Source organism: Pseudophryne corroboree, chromosome 10 (genome assembly GCF_028390025.1).
Source record: "Pseudophryne corroboree isolate aPseCor3 chromosome 10, aPseCor3.hap2, whole genome shotgun sequence".
In the NCBI taxonomy this organism is placed as follows: Eukaryota; Metazoa; Chordata; class Amphibia; order Anura; family Myobatrachidae; genus Pseudophryne; species Pseudophryne corroboree.
Window position 1 is genome coordinate 191,695,143 of NC_086453.1, and position 21,106 is coordinate 191,716,248.

The window sequence follows — 21,106 nt, forward strand, 5'->3', positions numbered from 1 at the left end:
TGCAGATTGCCTAACAGCCTACTTGAAAATAACAAACATTTAAAATAAACTGAAGCGAAATTCTCTGGAGATCCAGAGTGTGCATCCTCTCCTAAGTGCACATTTTTCTAAACGGAGCTGTGGGGGAGGGCATAGAGGGGAGGAGCCAGCACACCCTGTTTGAAGTTTTAAAGTGCACCGGCTCTTTGGACCCCATCTATACCCCATCGTACTACCCCCACAAAAACTCTAAGTCAGACAGAGTCCGAGAGATCTGACTTGGAAGAGCAATTAACAGGCTCGGATGGGGACCACTGCTTTGAAGTCAGATATCTCCGGTTCCCTAGGGCCGATTTTCAAAAATCTGGTACCCCAGGAAAGAGGGGACCCTCAGCTATCAGCATATGGCCCTTATACTCCTGGGGCCCTTGGGTAAGTACCCATTGAGCCCATATGAAAAGACGGCCCTGCTGTTCCCTTCTTCTTCTGCCAATGTTCACCCTATTCACTCCCACACTTAGCTGACCAGGGGAAAAGCTGCCCCCTCCTCTAATGCAGCTTTTATACCAGAGGATACTGAAAGCCTCCACTAGAGAACTGTACATGTTGGGCAAGGGGACTGTATTTGGCTGGCAATGGAATACTTTACTGTATGTGCTGGTCTGTAAATGATGGACAGCTGTATTTGAATTAACCAGCTATTATTTGTATTGCTACACTGTGCACACTGAGGGATGATGCAGAGTTGTACGTACGCCTGTCTGCATATTGCATTGTGCACAAGTTCTCATTGTGCATGGGCAGAGAATCAGTGCATGCAGAGCCATTCTTACTGTACCCACAATTACTATCAGAATGCAGGCACTGGGGTGGGAAGGAGATCTCACATAAAGATCAGTAAGGGTGTGTTCCCACAGGTGCAGCCATTGCACAGCTTCCCCTAAGCGTATTTACGCTTGTTAGTAGGAGAATTCTTTGCACCTAGTGTTGGGCAGATAAAGGTACACTCTGATGATGGCAGGTGTTCATGCTGCTGATACTGAGGCAGACACATCTCTAGGATCATACATACAGCCCTGCTTTTGTGCAAATACACCAAACTGTACTTCCGTGCAAGTTTCCTATGAGTAATGTACGACCGTTATACATCTAACTCTGAAGCTGCCTATACATATTTCCATTGTTTGCTGCACAGTGTATAGTGCTATTGTATGCTGCATGAGGTTTCTACTTTATAGCAGAATAAATCTGTCCACTCTTGCATGCTACACATGTCTATTACTCCGGCTAAGCCCTACAAAGCACGTTACATTGCCCTCCTTCCCTTCTGACAGCTAAGCCTGCTCAGATAAGGCTAGAGTCTTTGGGGGTAATTCCAAGTTGATCACAGCAGGAATTTAGTTAGTAATTGGGCAAAACCATGTGCACTGCAGGGGAGGCAGATTTAACATGTGCAGAGAGAGTAAGATTTGGGTGGGTTATTTTATTTCTGTGCAGGGTAAATACTGGCTGCTTTATTTTTACACTGCAAATTAGATTGCAGATTGAACACACCCCACCCAAATCTAACTCTCTCTGCACATGTTATATCTGCCTCCCCTGCAGTGCACATGGTTTTGCCAAATTGCTAACTAAATTCCTGCTGCGATCAACTTGGAATTACCCCCTTTGTTGCTAGGAGAGAACTTCTCATTAAAACCTAGCACATCCTGGGGAGAAGGGGTACACTTGGGCAAGTGATGTGGATGAAGAAAATGACGTTACACATAATAACTCTATGTTTAGCAGTCCTTTACAGGCAAATTCGACACCAGCTACCTAATCAAGCTCAGGTTATTTAGGGGCCTATACAGCATTAAATATTTGCGGGATATTTCCCCAAAACAGCCTTTTTTATTTGGAGGAGGGAAGGGGGGGGGGGTATTTAGTATTCCCCAGATGTACTATAATGGGATCACAGCAGATATCTGCTGCAGTCCCTCCATGTCTGACATCATGAGGACCTCTATAGTTTTTTATAGAAGCTGTGAAGCTGGTGGTTTGATCCGACTGGATAATGCCATCTACATATTAAAAGTGTGGATTGTGATAAATATGCAAATTAATCTGAAGAATAAATGGTAAAAGCAGACGACTGTTATCACGTTGTCTGGTTGACTAGAATGTGAGAGGCCATATTGCCTCTTCCTTACACTGTAATAAGAGTCTGTTTTTCTTATTTCATTTCTAGTTTCTACGACCTGAGCTGATTTGGTTAACATACTAATCTGGGCTGCAACCTGAATTTTCTTTTAAGCGAAGCACTTTAATTTAATGTAACAGTGGGGAGCCCAGTATAAAGACCCTGTATGTCTGCCATATTGGGCGAAATTGGTCTGCTGATACATTTATTAATATTTCTCTGCCAGCACTATACTATTCTGGTAAAGACAACCTGCAGTGATGCCGTGGCTACTTTAAAAATATAATGGAAAACTATCAAAAGTGATAGTTTAAAACTGCTTAAAGTAAAATAAGAATAAGCAAAGTCTATATATGCAAGATATTCATACTATGCACGGGAAAAGCAAGTAATTAAAAAACTCCATAAAGAGACCTTATGTCATACATGCTCTACTTACAGTATAAATATGTCTCAGTACTTACGGCCGAGAGTGGGCAGTCTCGTATCTCTCAAATGCATGGGTCAAGTCGTGCTTGTTGTTCATGTAACACTGAGTGCACAGGTCGTAGTCAAAGCAGACTTTGCACTTCCAGCGCATGCCACGAATTCCGTGCTTCTTGCAACAGTCGCAGATGATGTTCGGATGACGGACGCCTGAGAAATAGGATAAACTTTTGTAAACAGGCCATGGCAACACGTCTAAGACAAGGTAGATATTTAGGGATCAGTATTTAGGCACCTTTCAGGCGTTGCACAGTTTCCTGACCACCAGGAAACTGCAGTAAGGTCGCATAAGCCATAGGTTCAGTTGTGTGGTGAGGGACAAGATTCACTTCTGTTTGTTCATATATTTTATGATTTACAGCCACCAGCACTGGTTTTTCCCATTACATTGACCATATATAATTTGAATTGGTCCTGGACCACCAATCTGAGGCACCCCTGCAAGTACCCTGAGGCACCCCAGGGTGCCACATCACACATTTTGAGAACCACTGATCTATAGTATAAAATATCAAGGGGATAGCCCTTTCATTTGATAAGATTGCTTATAACAACTACAGTAACTAGCTTGGACAAAACATATATGTAAAACAAATTTGGAATGGTCACATGGCTTCAAAACTAACTTTGAAACTACATTGACACCAAGATCTACAAGGGAGGGGGCATGGAAAAGGAGGGTAATGTCAGTTTCTGTGCTGCCTCCCTTTCATTTCAGTGACACTGGGAGTATGGTTGTGTCTATGATCCCTTCGTGATCAGGACCTGGAAGTGACATAACGAGAGGGCAGGAGAGAACTTCCGCCCTTACAGCACCTAAATGTTTTCTCCTTTCTCCCTTAATTTTTTTTTTCTTCTTCCATGCACCATTGGACCCTTGTGGGCTCGCTTCGCTCGCCACGCTTCGGGCTCGGTGTCTGCCTACTCTCGCCACAGGTTACTATTCAAAATAGTTTGTGACATGGACCTAGGGGGTTATGGGAAAGGTCTTCTCCACAAAGGAAAACGAGATGCTACCCTGGGAGTATGGCAATGCATCGTGACATCACAGCTCACAGACACACTCCCATGGACGAGCAGCAGGCAGCAGCACTAGTAGGAAAGGAAAATGTATTTAAAATGATTACACCAGTGACTTGCAGTCAGGCACAGCCTCGCCTGTCATACTCCAGTAACCTTTAAAATTAAGACTATAAAAATGATTAGAATAATGTGCAGATATATTTTTTAAATATAATCCTTGTATTATTTGTTTTATTTCTAATCATTTTTATAGTCAAAACTCACCAAATTTTCAGTGCGTTGCTGGAAATAAGGTGGAGAGCTATGAGCTCAGCCGGGTATATAATACCGGTGGTAGGGATCCCGGTGGTCAGGAGACCGACACTGGAATCCCGACAGCCGGAATCCCTCGTTACGCTCGCCATGCTTCGGGTCTGATTGCATTCCCTCTCGGGTGGTGGCGTGAACTTTGGTCAGGATTCCGACCGGCGGCATTTCACCGGCTGACGGGATTCCGGTGTCAGTCTCCTGACCACCAGGATCCTGACAGCCAGTAAATTAAATGCATCTCGCCCAGCCTCCCCACTGTGATAGTCAGACACTGCCTGGATCTGGGGGCGGGGCCACACTGTGTTTGCAAATGGAGACTGCATGGCTAGGTGCTTAATTTTATATACCTGTGGCAATGGGTCTGGTTGAAACACCTGAATTCAATAATTAACAGGTGAGGCCAAATACTTTTGTCCATATTGGGCCTAATTCTGAGTTGATCGCAGCAGCAAATATGTTAGCAGTTGGGCAAAACCATGTGCACTGCAGGGGGGACAGTTATAACATGTGCAGAGAGAGTTAGATTTGGGTGGGGTGTGTTCAATCTGCAATCTAAATTGCAGTGTAAAAATAAAGCAGCCAGTATTTACCCTGCACAGAAACAAAATAACCCACCCAAATCTAACTCTCTCTGCACATGTTATATCTGCCCCCCCTGCAGTGCACATGGTTTTGCCCAACTGCTAAAAAATTTCCTGCTGCGATCAACTTGGAATTACCCCCACAGTGTGTATGTATATATAAGGTCGGCACTCCCATGGAAGAGATGAGCGCCCCGGTGCCCTCCGTGATGAAATGCACATAAATAGAAGTTAATGCGGCGGCAATCGGAGACTAATTATCAAAAGTTTGTATTAAGCATACAGGTAAAGAAACCACCAACGTTTCGGGGACCAACACGCCCCTTTGTCAAGGTGAGTAGATGAAAGAAAACACTGACGTCACTTTCCTGCTCCCGTCTGACGCGGCTCCCTGCTCGACTCGTGGCTGTTCTCATGCACTGGTGGCGGGCTTTACTAGGACTTAGGTAAGTGCTTTATCGTTTTCTTTCATCTACTCACCTTGACAAAGGGGCGTGTTGGTTCCCGAAACGTTGGCGATTTCTTTACCTGTATGCTTAATACAAGCTTTTGATAATCAGTCTCTGAGTGCCACCGCATTCTCTTCTATTTTTATATGTATATACAGTTCCAAGAAATGAGTGGCACTTTTTCTAGTTGAAAAAAGTGCTTGTATTTCACAGATCTCTGATCGTTGTTATGCTACTACATGCATAGGGGTATATGCAATTGTGGTCGAATTCCCGAAATTGGCGAATTTCGGGTCATTTTCGACCCAAAAAAAAAATTCGCCTATGCAATGCAGTGTTTTCCGACCAAAAAACGGACTTTCAAAATTCGACTTTTTGAAATTCGACTTTTTGCAAATTCGACTTTTCTGCAATGATACAAGTGCTGCAATTCGACCAAAGCATATTCAATTCAAGTTTGGAAATTCGACAGCAGTGCTTTTAGACAGCAAATTCGTCATTTTCAATCCGCCACACTTTGGAGGGTGAAAACAAATAAAAAAATTTTAAACATGTTTTTTTTGGTGTTTTTTTTTTTGGGAATAGCAGATCTATTTATATTAGAAGGGATTAGGTACTTTTTTTTTTTTGGGGGGAGGCACAAATATTATTTATATATTTTTAAAAATATTTTTTTTTTTTTTTTTTTTTATTGCTGGAACGGTAAAATCAGAAAAAAAAATGGCGTGGGGTCCCCCCTCCAAAGCATAACCAGCCTCGGGCTCATTGAGCTGGTCCTGGTTCTAAAAATGCGGGGAAAAAATTGACAGGGGATCCCCCGTATTTTTAAAACCAGCACCGGGCTCTGCGCCTGGTGCTGGTGCCAAAAATACGGGGGACAAAAAGAGTAGGGGTCCCCCGTATTTTTAACACCAGCATCGGGCTCCACTAGCTGGACAGATAATGCCACAGCCGGGGGTCACTTTTATGCCGTGCCCTGCGGCCGTGGCATCAAATATCCAACTAGTCACCCCTGGCCGGGGTACCCTGGGGGAGTGGGGACCCCTTCAATCAAGGGGTCCCCCCCCCCCAGCCACCCAAGGGCCAGGGGTGAAGCCCGAGGCTGTCCCCCCCCATCCAATGGGCTGCGGATGGGGGGGCTGATAGCCTTTGTGATAAAAAAAAGATATTGTTTTTTCCATTAGTACTACAAGTCCCAGCAAGCCTCCCCCGCAAGCTGGTACTTGGAGAACCACAAGTACCAGCATGCGGGAGAAAAGCGGGCCCGCTGGTACCTGTAGTACTACTGGGAAAAAAATACCCAAATAAAAACAGGACACACACACCGTCGACAGTAAAACTTTATTTCACACTACCGACACACACATACTTACCTATGTTCACACGCCGACATCGGTCCTCTTCTCCATGTAGAATCCACGGATACCTGAAAAGCAAAGTTCAATATACTCACCTCAGGGTCCAGAGATAAATCCACGTACTTGGCAAAAAAAGAAAACGCAAATACCCGCTCCAGAACGGACTGAAAGGGGTCCCATGCTGACACATGGGACACCTTTCCACGAATGAGACCTGTCAGTGACAGCTGTCACTGACAGGTCTCTAAGCCAATCAGGAAGCGCAACTTCGTTGCGCTCACCTGATTGGCTGATCGCTGTGACAGCGCATCGCACAGCTCCCTCCATTATATTCAATGGTGGGAACTTAGCGGCTAGCGGTGAGGTCACCCGCCGGTCAGCGGCTGACCGGCGGGTGACCCCACCGCTAGCCGCAAAGTTCCCACCATTGAAAGTAATGGAGCGGCTTTGCGAGGCGCTGTCAGAGTACAGACGGCGTCCAGCCAATCAGGTGAGCGCCACGGCAGTAGCGCTTCCTGATTGGCTGAAGGGACATCAGTGACAGGAGTCACGTGATGTCCCGGCATTCGGGGAAAGGAGTCTAATGTGAAAACATTGGACCCCTTTCATTAGTCCGGTGGATCGTGTTCGGTTTGTTTTTTTACAAAGTACGTGGATTTACCTCTGGACCTGGACCTCTGGACGCTGGAAGGTGAGTATAATTTTTTGACAGGTACCCTCGGATCGTCGGAGATCGTTGCAGTCGGCGTGTCAACACAGGTAAGTATGTGTGTGTCGGCGTATGAAATAAAGTTTTACTATCAAGGTGTGTGTGTCCTGTTTTTATTTGGGTATTTTTTTCCCAGTAGTACTACAGGTACCAGCTTTTTCTCCCGCATGCTGGTACTTGTGGTTCTCCAAGTACCAGCTTGCGGGGGAGGCTTGCTGGGACTTGTAGTACTAATGGAAAAAACAATATCTTTTTTTTTATCACAAAGGCTATCAGCCCCCCCATCCGCAGCCCATTGGATGGGGGGGGACAGCCTCGGGCTTCACCCCTGGCCCTTGGGTGGCTGGGGGGGGGGGACCCCTTGATTGAAGGGGTCCCCACTCCCCCAGGGTACCCCGGCCAGGGGTGACTAGTTGGATATTTGATGCCACGGCCGCAGGGCACGGCATAAAAGTGACCCCCGGCTGTGGCATTATCTGTCCAGCTAGTGGAGCCCGATGCTGGTGTTAAAAATACGGGGGACCCCTACTCTTTTTGTCCCCCGTATTTTTGGCACCAGCATCAGGCGCAGAGCCCGGTGCTGGTTTTAAAAATACGGGGGATCCCTGGCCGATTTTTCCCCTGCATTTTTAGAACCAGGACCAGCTCGATGAGCCCGAGGCTGGTTATGCTTTGGAGGGGGGACCCCACGCCATTTTTTTTCGGGTTTTTCCCCGTTTTTTCCCGTTTTATAAAATCGCGGCAAAATCCGCCAAATCGGCCGATTTTCGCCCGCGACTCTGGCGAATCCGTTTTTCATTGCATATGGTGAATTCCGGAAGCCACCTTCCGGAATTCACCTGGCGAATTTGGTCGAATTGAAAAAACGGCGATAATTGCCGCGAATTCGCCCGCTATTGCATATACCCCATAATCTTTTGTAACCAAAGTGAGAGAAAAACTGACTTTTTGTCAGTTTATCTTTCACTTTGGTTACAAAAGTTTATGCATGTAACAGCATTACAGCGGAGTCTTGATGACGGGACCATACAGGGTCCAGAAACGAGCCGTTCACAGGCAGCTGACTGCATTACTTTAAAGCATGTAAACCAAGGATTGTGCCCCTTTTTAACATAAATGGACATTTAAGCATTTTATACTGGAGTGCCATGCAGTTTGCTATTCTTAAACAGCAGGAACATTATGTGAATATAGCACGGGCACCCTGGCAAGTTGACTTCTTTAACAGAGTGCCGGATCGTAAAGATATGTATATATATATATATATATATATATATATATATATATAGAGAGAGAGAGAGAGAGAGAGAGAGAGAGAGAGAGAGAGAAACTAAATGGTGAAGTTAAACGCGGGTGATATATTTGTCTCAGGTTTCAAGAGCCTCAGGAAAATATCTGTGATTACAAAGCAGAGTTTTGGGCTTTAGTAAAAGATGGTTAAAGGTTCCTGGGGTTATGGATGGAGAGTGAAGGCAGGCTCCATCCATTTGGCCCATTTTGGGTCTAATTAGTACTTGCACCTGTAAGAGGCTGATAAAAGTGTGTCAGGGGTGTTACTTAGGGTCTCACTATCTGGGGAAACAGGCAGCAGGCCTGTTGAGAGACACTGATTACTGGTTGTGAGTATTGTGCTTATGTTTTGTGGTAGAGACATTAAGTCTTAGCACTCTGATAGATGGAGCTATTCTGTTTACAGTAGTTAGAAGCTTAGGTGGGCTAGGAGTTATTTTTAGGTATTATGCACTGCACAATAAAACTAGCTACAGTTAAATTGCACCAAAACCCTGGACTGGTGTGCTATTTCCTGGCTGCTGTTGGACCAGCACTCCAGAGATGAGATTCCTGGGCCTAGGTGCCTTGCAAGGTTTGATCATCACAGCATTATGTATATATACAGTATATATATAGGGTAACAAAGTATATACTGTTGCACCTAGGTATAATGCCCACATGAACCATTGGGTTCATATATATGTGTGTAAATCTGGCTCTGATACTAGGCAGACCTCACCTCATGTCACAGGATTATACCACACTGCCTCTTACATATTCAGCCAAGTAGGAAGGAGGATGCATTTCAATTTAATCACTACGGCGGCCAGGAATAAAAAAAACAGTAATTGACCAACATGATATTACACAGCAGTGTTTTATAGTAACAGTTTCTGAGGTTGAAAAAAGACAATTTGTCCATCGAGTTCAACCTGTTAGTGGTCTCCTACACTGAACTACTTTTAAAACTAATATTAACTGTGGTGAGTGTTTAGCCACAAACTAAAATACAATTTTTTTTTATTACTATAGTACATGATTTACCCACAATAACCCTGTATATCCTTATCCCTTAGGAATTTATCAAGCCTATTTTTAAAAGTAGTGACCGAGTACGCCATCACTACTCTCTCAGGCAGGGAATTTCATATACGTATTGTTATTACTGTGAAGAAAACTTTCCGTCTCTTTGTGCAAAATCTCCTCTCCTCCAACCTAAGCTAGTGTTCACGTGTCCTTTTTTATGATCTTACCAAACCCCGGCTAGCTCTGTGTATTGACCCCTTATATACAGGTATTTGTAAATGTTAATTATGTCCACTCTTAATCTCCTTTTTTCCAATGTAAACATGCCTAGCCTAGCAAGCCTTTCCTCGTATTCTAGAGTCTCCATCCCCTTTATTAATTTGGTCGCTCGTCTCTGAACCTTTTCTAGTTCCAGGATATCCTTTTTGTAGCATGGTGCCCATAATTGTACACAGTATTCCAGGTGTGACCTCACTTGTGATTTATATAATGGGAGTATTATCCCATTGCGTCAATTCCCAGCTAAATGCATGCTAATACCTTGTTTGCCTTTTTTGCTGCACTCCTACTTTGGGTACTACTGTGAAGTCTGTTTTAAATCTTTTTCCAGTACATAATACCCTAGTTTCTCCCCGTTTGATATGTAGGTAGTGTTCTTATTCTTGCTACCAAAGTGCATTACCTTCCATTTTTCTATATTGAACCTCGTTCTCCATGTTGAAGCCCACGTTTCCAGTTTAAATAAGTTGTTCTGAAGAGACTCAGCATTCTTCACCGAATTTATAACCTCACACAATTTGGTATCTTCTGCAAAAATTGACACTATGCTCTCTAGACCTGTTAATAGATCATTTATGAAAATGTTGAACAATAGTGGTCAAAGTAAAGACCCGTGGCACACCGCTGAGTACCTCAGTCCATTTAGAAATAGTTCTATTCACCACCACTCGCTACTCCCTTTTATGCAACCAATTACTCACCCAAGTGCATAATGTGTTTCTTAGCCCAATTTCTCTTAACTTGTAGATTAGTCTCATGTGAGGTACTGTATCGAAAGCTTTAGCAAAGTCTAAAACGATTACATCCACCTCTTTACCCTGATCTAGGTTTGCACTAACTGTTTCATAAAAGCCTATTAAGTTACATGTAGTTTGACATGATCTATCCTTCACAAATCCATGTTGGTTCTTATTAATAACCTTATTGGTTTCAAGGAACTCCTGTATTCTATCCCTTAAAATACCTTCCAGTACTTTCCCCACTATAGATGTAAGACTTACTGGTCTGTAATTACCGGTTCAGATTTACTTTTCTTTTTAAATATTGGCACTACTTCTGCTATACGCCAGTCTTTGGGAACCATGCCTGATGTAAGTAAGTCAATGAAAATCAAATATAGGGGTCTTGCTAATTTGGAGTGTAGTTCCATGAGAACCCTTGGGTGAATTCCGTCGGGACCAGGTGACTTATTAATCTTAATATTTTTTTAATCAGTCAAAGACTACTTCCTCACTTAAATAAGCATTTAGCAGTGGGACATTCTCATTGCTGAGGTTATACGTCAATCCCGCCATCTGATCCTGTCTTGTGAATACGGATGAGAAAAACTTGCTGAATTAAGCAATTCTTTCGCTGTGTCAATGTCATCTTTGATTAGGACACCCAACTGGCCTTTTGAAGGACCTACACTCTCTTTCTTTAATCTTTTGCTGTTTATGAATTAAAAAAACTTTTGGGGGTTTATTTTCCTTTGCTATTATCTTTTCCGTTTCTCTTTTAGATGCTCTGATTTCTTTTTTGCTTATTTTGTTACAATCCTTATAGTACTGGAATGATTTTGCCTTCCTGTCTGATTTATACTTTTTGAATGAGCCCCCCAATTGTTGGCATTTTAGGCAACGGCTTCAGTTTGCATAAATACATGATGTTTTAGATATACAGCAGTAAGCAGCACATACCTGTTTGAGCATTATCATACAGCAGCAAATCATAAGATCCTTGGAATCCAGTACGATAGTTTGTCCTGGTGCCGTGATCCCACTGAACAACTACAGTCTTATCAGGCGTGGTAGGGCTGCCCTGACGTCCAATTTCTACCACAGTGCCCATGCTGCCCTCACCATTGTCCTGGTTTGCCCATTTCCAATCCACTCCTCGCACCACACGCATTCCCACTTGCATGGCTGCTGAGGGATCCCAGTCCATGTCACCCCTTCAGTGTAATCGTGGCGTTCATTAGGGAAGCATTCCGCAGCTGAGGCTAACAGGCCCGCCACAACTTCCAACGCTGACAAAGCTCTGGAAGGAAAATAAGCCAATTAATACTGTACAAGAATAATTGCATAACCCTGTAATTAATAATAAAGGGAAAGATGATGATGTGCAGATGTTAGCCTGAAAAGCACATTTTCCAGAAAAATTAATACAGGTACTTAATAAAAAAATGTTTATACTGTAGATCCTTGACATTATATATATATTATACACACACACAGTACCAGTCAAACGTTTGGACACACCTTCTCATCAAATGGATTTTATTTATTTTAATTATTTTCTACATTGTAGATTAATACTGAAGACATCAAGACTATGCAAGAACACATGTGGAATTGTTTGTTCTACAAAAGAGTGTTAAACAAATCAAAATATATTTTAGATTTCTCAAAGTAGCCCCCTTTTGCTTTGATGAGAGCTTTGCACACTCTTGGCATTCTCTCAATCAGCCTTATGAGGTGGTCTCCTGGAATGGTTTTGAATTAACTGATGTGCCTTGTCAAGAGCCAATCTGTGGAATTACTTGCCTTCTTAATGTGTTTGAGACCATCAGTTGTGTTGTGCAGAGGTAGGATTAGTACACAGTGGACACCCCTATTTGACTACTGTTGTAATCCATATTATGGCACGAACCACTCAACTCAGCAAAGACAAACGACAGTCCATCATTACTTTAAGATATGAAGGTCAGTCGATACAGAAAATGTCAAGAACTTTGAATATATCTTCAAGTGCAGTTGCAAAAACCACCAAATGCTATGATGAAACTGGTTCACATGAGAACCGCCCCAGGAAAGGAAGACCAAGAGTAACCTCTGCTGCAGAGGATAAGTTAATTAGAGTTACCAGCCTCGGAAACCGCTACTTAACAGCACCTCAGATTATAGCCCACATAAATTCTTCACAGAGTTCAAGTAGCAGACAAATCTCAACATCAACTGTTCAGAGGAGACTGCGTGACTCAGGCTTTCATGGTCAAATTGCTGCGCAGAAGCCACTACTGAGGATGAACAAGAAGAAGAGGAGAATTGTTTGGGCCAAAAAACACAAGGAATGGACATTAGATTTATGGTTCCAACCGCCATGTCTTTGTGAGACGCAGAGAAGGCGAGCAGATGGTTTCTGCATGCGTGGTTCCCACTGTGAAGCATGGAGGAGGAAGTGTGATGGTGTGGGGGTGCTTTGCTGGTGATGCTGTTGGTGTTATATTTAAAATTCAAGGCACACTTAACCAGCATGGCTACCACAGCATTCTGCAGCGCCATGCCATCCCATCTGGTTTGCGCTTGCTGGGACCAGCATTTGTTTTTTAACAAGACATTGACCCCAAACACACCTCCAGGCTATGTATGGGCTACTTGACCAAGAAGGAAAGTGATGGAGTGCTGCGTCAGATTACCTGACCTCCACAATCACCCAACCTAAACCCAGTTCAGATGGTTTGGGATGAGTTGGACCGCAGAGTGAAGGAAAAGCAGCCAACAAGTGCTCAGCACCTCTGGGACCTCCTTCAAGACTGTTGCAAAACCATCCCATTAGACTACCTCATGAAGCTGATTGAGAGAATGCCGAGAGTGTGCAAAGCGGTCATCAAAGCAAAAATAAGAATTTACTTACCGATAATTCTATTTCTCGGAGTCCGTAGTGGATGCTGGGGTTCCTGAAAGGACCATGGGGAATAGCGGCTCCGCAGGAGACAGGGCACAAAAGCAAAGCCTTTACAGGTCAGGTGGTGTGCACTGGCTCCTCCCCCTATGACCCTCCTCCAGACTCCAGTTAGGTACCGTGCCCGGACGAGCGTACACAATAAGGGAGGATTTTGAATCCCGGGTAAGACTCATACCAGCCACACCAATCACACCGTACAACTTGTGATCTAAACCCAGTTAACAGTATGATAACAGAGGAGCCTCTGAAAGATGGCTTCCTAAACAATAACCCGAATTAGTTAACAATAACTATGTACAAGTATTGCAGATAATCCGCACTTGGGATGGGCGCCCAGCATCCACTACGGACTCCGAGAAATAGAATTATCGGTAAGTAAATTCTTATTTTCTCTATCGTCCTAAGTGGATGCTGGGGTTCCTGAAAGGACCATGGGGATTATACCAAAGCTCCCAAACGGGCGGGAGAGTGCGGATGACTCTGCAGCACCGAATGAGAGAACTCCAGGTCCTCCTTTGCCAGGGTATCAAATTTGTAAAAATTTACAAACGTGTTCTCCCCTGACCACGTAGCTGCTCGGCAGAGTTGTAATGCCGAGACCCCTCGGGCAGCCGCCCAAGATGAGCCCACCTTCCTTGCGGAATGGGCCTTAACAGATTTAGGCTGTGGCAGGCCTGCCACAGAATGTACAAGTTGAATTTTGTTACAAATCCAACGAGCAATCGACTGCTTAGAAGCAGGTGCACCCAACTTGTTGGGTGCATACAGTATAAACAGCGAGTCAGATTTTCTGACTCCAGCCGTCCTTTAAATGTATATTTTTAAAGCTCTGACAACGTCCAACAACTTGGAGTCCTTCAAGTCGTCTGTAGCCGCAGGCACTACAATAGGCTGGTTCAGGTGAAACGCTGATACCACCTTAGGGAGAAAATGCGGACGCGTCCGCAGCTCTGCCCTATGTCGAATGGAAAATTAAATAAGGGCTTTTATAAAACAAAGCCGCCAGTTCAGATACTCTCCCGGCCGAAGCCAGGGCCAGTAACATAGTCACTTTCCATGTGAGATATTTCAAATCCACATTCTTTAGTGGTTCAAACCAATTGGATTTGAGGAAATCTAAAACTACATTTAGATCCCACGGTGCCACCTTAGGCACCACAGGAGGCTGTATATGCAGTACTCCTTTGATAAAAATCTGGACCTCAGGGACTGAGGCCAATTCTTTTTGGAAGAATATTGATAGGGCCGAAATTTGAACCTTAATAGATCCCAATTTGAGACCCATAGACAATCCTGATTGCAGGAAATGTAGGAAAACGACCCAGTTGAAATTCCTCCATCGGAGCACTCCGCTGCTCGCACCACGCAACATATTTTCGCCAAATACGGCGATAATGCTTCGCGGTTACTTCCTTCCTTGCCTTTATCAAGGTAGGAATGACTTCTTCTGGAATGCCTTTTCCTTTTAGGATCTGGCATTCAAACGCCATGCCGTCAAACGCAGCCGCGGTAATTCTTGAAAAAGACAAGTACCCTGCTGAAGCAGGTCCCTTCTCAGAAGTAGAGGCCACGGATCGTCCGTGATCATCTCTTGAAGTTCCGGGTACCAAGTCCTTCTTGGCCAATCCGGAGCCACTAGTCTTACTCCTCTTTGCCGTATAATCCTCAATACCTTTGGTATGAGAGGCAGAGGAGGAAACACATATACCGACTGGTACACCCAAGGTGTTACCAGCGCGTCCACAGCTATTGCCTGCGGATCTCTTGACCTGGCGCAATACCTGTCCAGTGTTTTGTTGAGGCGAGACGCCATCATGTCCACCATTGGTTTTACCCAACGGTTTAATAGAATGTGGAAAACTTCTGGATGAAGTCCCCACTCTCCCGGGTGAAGGTCGTGTCTGCTGAGGAAGTCTGCTTCCCAGTTGTCCACGCCCGGGATGAATACTGCTGACAGTGCTATCACGTGATTCTCCGCCCAGCGAAGGATCCTGGCAGCTTCTGCCATTGCCCTCCTGCTTCTTGTGCCGCCCTGTCTGTTTACATGGGCGACTGCCGTGATGTTGTCCGACTGGATCAACACCGGTCTTCCTTGAAGCAGAGGTTCCGCCTGGCTTAGAGCATTGTAGATTGCTCTTAGTTCCAGAATGCTTATGTGAAGAGACTTTTTCAGGCTCGACCACACTCCCTGGAAATTTCTTCCCTGTGTGACTGCTCCCCAGCCTCTCAGGCTGGCCTCCGTGGTCACCAGGATCCAATCCTGCATGCCGAATCTGCGGCCCTCCAATAGATGAGCCTCCTGCAACCACCACAGAAGGGATACCCTTGTCCTCGGCGACAGGGTTATCCGCAGGTGCATCTGAAGATGCGACCCTGACCATTTGTCCAACAGATCCCTTTGCATGGAATCTGCCGAAAGGGATTGCTTCGTAAGAAGCTACCATTTTTTCCCAGGACTCTTGTGCATTGATGTACAGACACCTTTCCTGGTTTTAGGAGGTTCCTGACCAGGTCAGATAACTCCTTGGCTTTTTCTTCGGGAAGAAAAACCTTTTTCTGAACTGTGTCCAGAATCATCCCCAGGAACAGCAGACGAGTTGTCGGCATTAATTGGGATTTTGGAATATTCAGAATCCATCCGTGCTGCTTTAGCACCTCTTGAGATAGTGCTAAACCCATCTCTAGCTGTTCTCTGGACCTTGCCCTTATTAGGAGATCGTCCAAGTATGGGATAATTAATACGCCTTTTCTTCGAAGAAGAAATATTATCTCGGCCATTACCCTTGTAAAGACCCGAGGTGCCGTGGACAAGCCAAACGGCAGCGTCTGAAACTGATAGTGACAGTTTTGTACAACGAACCTGAGGTACCCCTGGTGTGAGGGGTAATTGGAACGTGGAGATACGCATCCTTGATGTCCAAGGATACCATAAAGTCCCCTTCTTCCAGGTTCGCTATCACTGCTCTGAGTGACTCCATCTTGAACTTGGACTTCTTTATGTACAGGTTCAAGGACTTCAGATTTAGAATAGGCCTTACCGAGCCATCCGGCTTCGGTACCACAAAAAGAGTGGAATAATACCCCTTCCCTTGTTGTAGAAGAGGTACCTTGACTATCACCTGCTGAGAATACAGCTTGTGAATGGCTTCCAAAACCGTCTCCCTTTCTGAGGGGGACGTTGGTAAAGCAGACTTCAGGAAACGGCGAGGTGGCTCTGTCTCTAATTTCAACCTGCACCCCTGAGATATTATCTGCAGGATCCAGGGATTTACCTGCGAGTGAGCCCACTGCGCGCTGTAATTCTTGAGACGACCGCCTACCGCCCCCGAGTCCGCTTGCGAAGCCCCAGCGTCATGCTGAGGCTTTTGTAGAAGCCGGGGAGGGCTTCTGTTCCTGGGAAGGAGCTGCCTGTTGCTGTCTCTTCCCTCGTCCTCTGCCTCGTGGCAGATATGAATAGCCCTTTGCTCTCTTATTTTTAAAGGAACGAAAGGGCTGCGTTGAAAGGTCGGTGCCTTTTTCAGTTGGGGAGTGACTTGAGGTAGAAAGGTGGATTTCCCGGCCGTAGCCGTGGCCACCAAATCCGATAGACCGACCCCAAATAACTCCTCTACGCATCGCCTGTCCACTGTCGTGTCCATAAAGCTCTTCTGGCCGAAATGGACATAGCACTTACCCGTGATGCCAGTGTGCAGATATCTCTCTGTGCATCACGCATATAAAGAAATGCATCCTTTATTTGTTCTAACGACAGTAAAATATTGTCCCTGTCCAGGGTATCAATATTTTCGATCAGGGACTCTGACCAAACTACCCCAGCACTGCACATCCAGGCAGTCGCAATAGCTGGTCGTAGTATAACACCTGCATGTGTGTATATACCTTTTTGGATATTTTCCATCCTCCTATCTGATGGATCTTTAAGTGCGGCCGTCTCAGGAGAGGGTAACGCCACTTGTTTTGATGAGCGTGTTAGCGCTTTGTCCACCCTAGGAGGTGTTTCCCAGCGCTCCCTAACCTCTGGCGGGAAAGGGTATAAAGCCAATAACTTCTTTGAAATTAGCAGTTTTTTATCGGGGCACCCCACGCTTCATCACACACGTCATTTAAGTCTTCTGATTCGGTAAAAACTACTGGTAGTTTTTTCACACCCCACATAATACCCTGTTTAGTGGTACCTGTAGTATCAGCTAAATGTAACATCTCCTTTATTGCCAAAATCATATAACGTGTGGCCCTACTGGAAAATACGGTTGATTCGTCACCTTCACCACCGGAATCAGTGCCTGTGTCTGGGTCTGTGTCGACCGACTGAGGCAAGGGGCGTTTTACAGCCCCTGACGGTGTTTGAGGCGCCTGGACAGGCACTAATTGAGTGTCCGGCCGCCTCATGTCGGCAAACGACTGCTTAAGCGAGTTGACGCTATCCCGTAATTCCACAAATAAAGGCATCCATTCTGGTGTCGACCCCCTAGAAGGTGACATCCTCATATTTGGCAATTGCTCCGCCTCCACACCAATAACGTCCTCATACATGTCGACACACACGTACCGACACACAGCAGACACACAGGGAATGCTCTATACGAAGACAGGACCCACTAGCCCTTTGGGGAGACAGAGGGAGAGTCTGCCAGCACACACCAAAAAGCGCTATATATGACAGGGATAGCCTTATGATTAAGTGCTCCCTTATAGCTGCTTTTATATTAATATATTGCCATTTATTTTGCCCCCCCTCTCTGTTATACCCTGTTTCTGTAGTGCAGTGCAGGGGAGAGACCTGGGGGCCTTCCTGACCAGCGGAGCTGTGACAGAAAATGGCGCCGTGTGCTGAGGAGATAGGCCCCGCCCCTTTTCCGGCGGGCTCGTCTCCCGCTATTTAGTACATTTAGGCAGGGGTAAATATCTCCATATAGCCTCTGGGGCTATATGTGAGGTATTTTTAGCCTTTTTAAAGGTTTTCATTTGCCTCCCAGGGCGCCCCCCCCCCAGCGCCCTGCACCCTCAGTGACTGCCGTGTGAAGTGTGCTGAGAGGAAAATGGCGCACAGCTGCAGTGCTGTGCGCTACCTTAAGAAGACTGCAGGAGTCTTCAGCCGCCGATTCTGGACCTCTTCTTGCTTCAGCATCTGTGAGGGGGCCGGCGGCGTGGCTCCGGTGACCATCCAGGCTGTACCTGTGATCGTCCCTCTGGAGCTTCATGTCCAGTAGCCAAGAAGCCAATCCATCCTGCACGCAGGTGAGTTCACTTCTTCTCCCCTCTGTCCCTCGTTGCAGTGATCCTGTTGCCAGCAGGAATCACTGTAAAATAAAAAACCTAAGCTAAACTCTCTAAGCAGCTCTTTATGAGAGCCACCTAGAATTGCACCCTTCTCGGCCGGGCACAAAAATCTAACTGGAGTCTGGAGGAGGGTCATAGGGGGAGGAGCCAGTGCACACCACCTGACCTGTAAAGGCTTTGCTTTTGTGCCCTGTCTCCTGCGGAGCCGCTATTCCCCATGGTCCTTTCAGGAACCCCAGCATCCACTTAGGACGATAGAGAAAGGGGGCTACTTTGAGGAATCTAAAATATAAAACATATTTTGATTTGTTCATAACATAATTCCATATGTGTTCTTTCATAGTTTTGATGTCTCACGTGTTCACGTTAGGCTGTTTTAGCAGGGCGCCTCGCCCTGCCTGATTTTTTTAAACGCAAATTCCGCCCTGTCCTTTCTGCAGCGCCCTGTTAAAACAGCCGGCCGCTTCCTGCCCTCCAAAGCTTGGGGGGAAGCCCAACACCTCCGTAGGTGCTGGGCACGCCCCCAACAGTGACGCCGCCGGCCGCCCACGCTCCCTGTAGTAACGTCTGTAGGGGTTACACTGCCCACTTCAATGACATTACATAGCCACGCCCATTTTACATGGCCACACCCCTTTATGGCCGGGCGAGTCCCCTCTACAATTTCTAGAGGGAACACTATATATATATATATATATATATATATATATATATAGATAGATAGATAGATAGATAGATAGATAGATATATGTAAATCTAAGGTGCATTATTATACATAAATGAGCCTGGATTCTCAGATCGGTAACAGGAAATATACAGTGGAGGCTGCCATTTTGTTGGCCGACCCAATCTAATGATAATTCACCTTCCCTACTCAATAAGAACTAGTGAAATCCTTGTAGTGTAGAGTACTAAGGGCCTGATTCAGAGATGGATGCATTAGCACAGCCGCAGCGACTGTGCTAAAATATGCTAATGCCGCAGGAGACGTCTTGTATAAATAGACGCCTTCTGCCGGCTTCTCCGATTCACTGCTGCGTCCGAGGATACTACATTGAATAAAAACTAAAACATTGGCCTCTCTAGCACTGTCATTGACTGGTTTACCTCTTACTTCACTAACTGCTCCTTCTCTTTGTCTGTCCATGGCACCACCTCACACTCTTCCATCTTTCCTGTTGGTGTCCCTCAAGGTTCTGTCCTCGGCCCCCCTCTGTTCTCCCTGTACACGTCTTCCCTGGGTGCGCTCATCAACTCCTATGGCCTTCAATACCACCTCTATGCTGATGACACACAACTCTACCTTTCCTCTCCTGATTTGTCCCCCATTGTCTTCTCTCAGGTTTCCAGCTGCCTATATGCTATCTCCTCCTGGATGTCTAAGCGCTCTCTGAAGCTCAACATGGACAAAACTGAACTTATTATCTGTCCCCCAGCCAGAGAAAATAAGATTTTACTTACCGATAAATCTATTTCTCGGAGTCCGTAGTGGATGCTGGGGTTCCTGAAAGGACCATGGGGAATAGCGGCTCCGCAGGAGACAGGGCACAAAAAGTAAAGCTTTTCCAGATCAGGTGGTGTGCACTGGCTCCTCCCCCTATGACCCTCCTCCAGACTCCAGTTAGGTACTGTGCCCGGACGAGCGTACACAATAAGGGAGGATTTTGAATCCCGGGTAAGACTCATACCAGCCACACCAATCACACCGTACAACTTGTGATCTAAACCCAGTTAACAGTATGATAACAGCGGAGCCTCTGAAAGATGGCTTCCTTCAACAATAACCCGAATTAGTTAACAATAACTATGTACAATTATTGCAGATAATCCGCACTTGGGATGGGCGCCCAGCATCCACTACGGACTCCGAGAAATAGATTTATCGGTAAGTAAAATCTTATTTTCTCTATCGTCCTAGTGGATGCTGGGGTTCCTGAAAGGACCATGGGGATTATACCAAAGCTCCCAAACGGGCGGGAGAGTGCGGATGACTCTGCAGCACCGAATGAGAGAACTCCAGGTCCTCCTTAGCCAGAGTATCAAATTTGTAAAATTTTACAAACGTGTTCTCCCCTGACCACGTAGCTGCTCGGCAAAGTTGTAATGCCGAGACCCCTCGGGCAGCCGCCCAAGATGAGCCCACCTTCCTTGTGGAGTGGGCCTTTACAGATTTAGGCTGTGGCAGGCCTGCCACAGAATGTGCAAGTTGGATTGTGCTACAGATCCAACGAGCAATCGTCTGCTTAGACGCAGGAGCACCCATCTTGTTGGGTGCATACAATATAAACAACGAGTCAGATTTTCTGACTCCAGCTGTCCTTGCAATATATATTTTTAATGCTCTGACAACGTCCAGTAACTTGGAGTCCTCCAAGTCACTTGTAGCCGCAGGCACTACAATAGGCTGGTTCAGATGAAATGCTGACACCACCTTAGGGAGAAAATGCGGACGAGTCCGCAGTTCTGCCCTGTCAGAATGGAAAATCAGATATGGGCTTTTGTAAGAT

The 21,106-nt window shown here is 45.6% G+C and overlaps 1 protein-coding gene across 3 annotated transcripts in view; it reads right to left on the reverse strand.

Moving 5' to 3' along the window:
• Positions 1-21,106, reverse strand: part of MIB2 (MIB E3 ubiquitin protein ligase 2) — a 304,417-nt gene that overhangs the window by 146,517 nt on the left and 136,794 nt on the right. For all 3 annotated transcript variants that reach the window (XM_063943004.1, XM_063943002.1, XM_063943003.1), the window contains exons 2-3: positions 11,333-11,672; positions 2,626-2,797 (exon numbers count right to left, since the gene is read on the reverse strand). In XM_063943004.1, coding sequence (XP_063799074.1) covers positions 2,626-2,797; positions 11,333-11,579 — 419 coding nt within the window. In that variant the 5' untranslated portion in view covers positions 11,580-11,672. The remainder of the gene's footprint in view (positions 1-2,625; positions 2,798-11,332; positions 11,673-21,106) is intronic.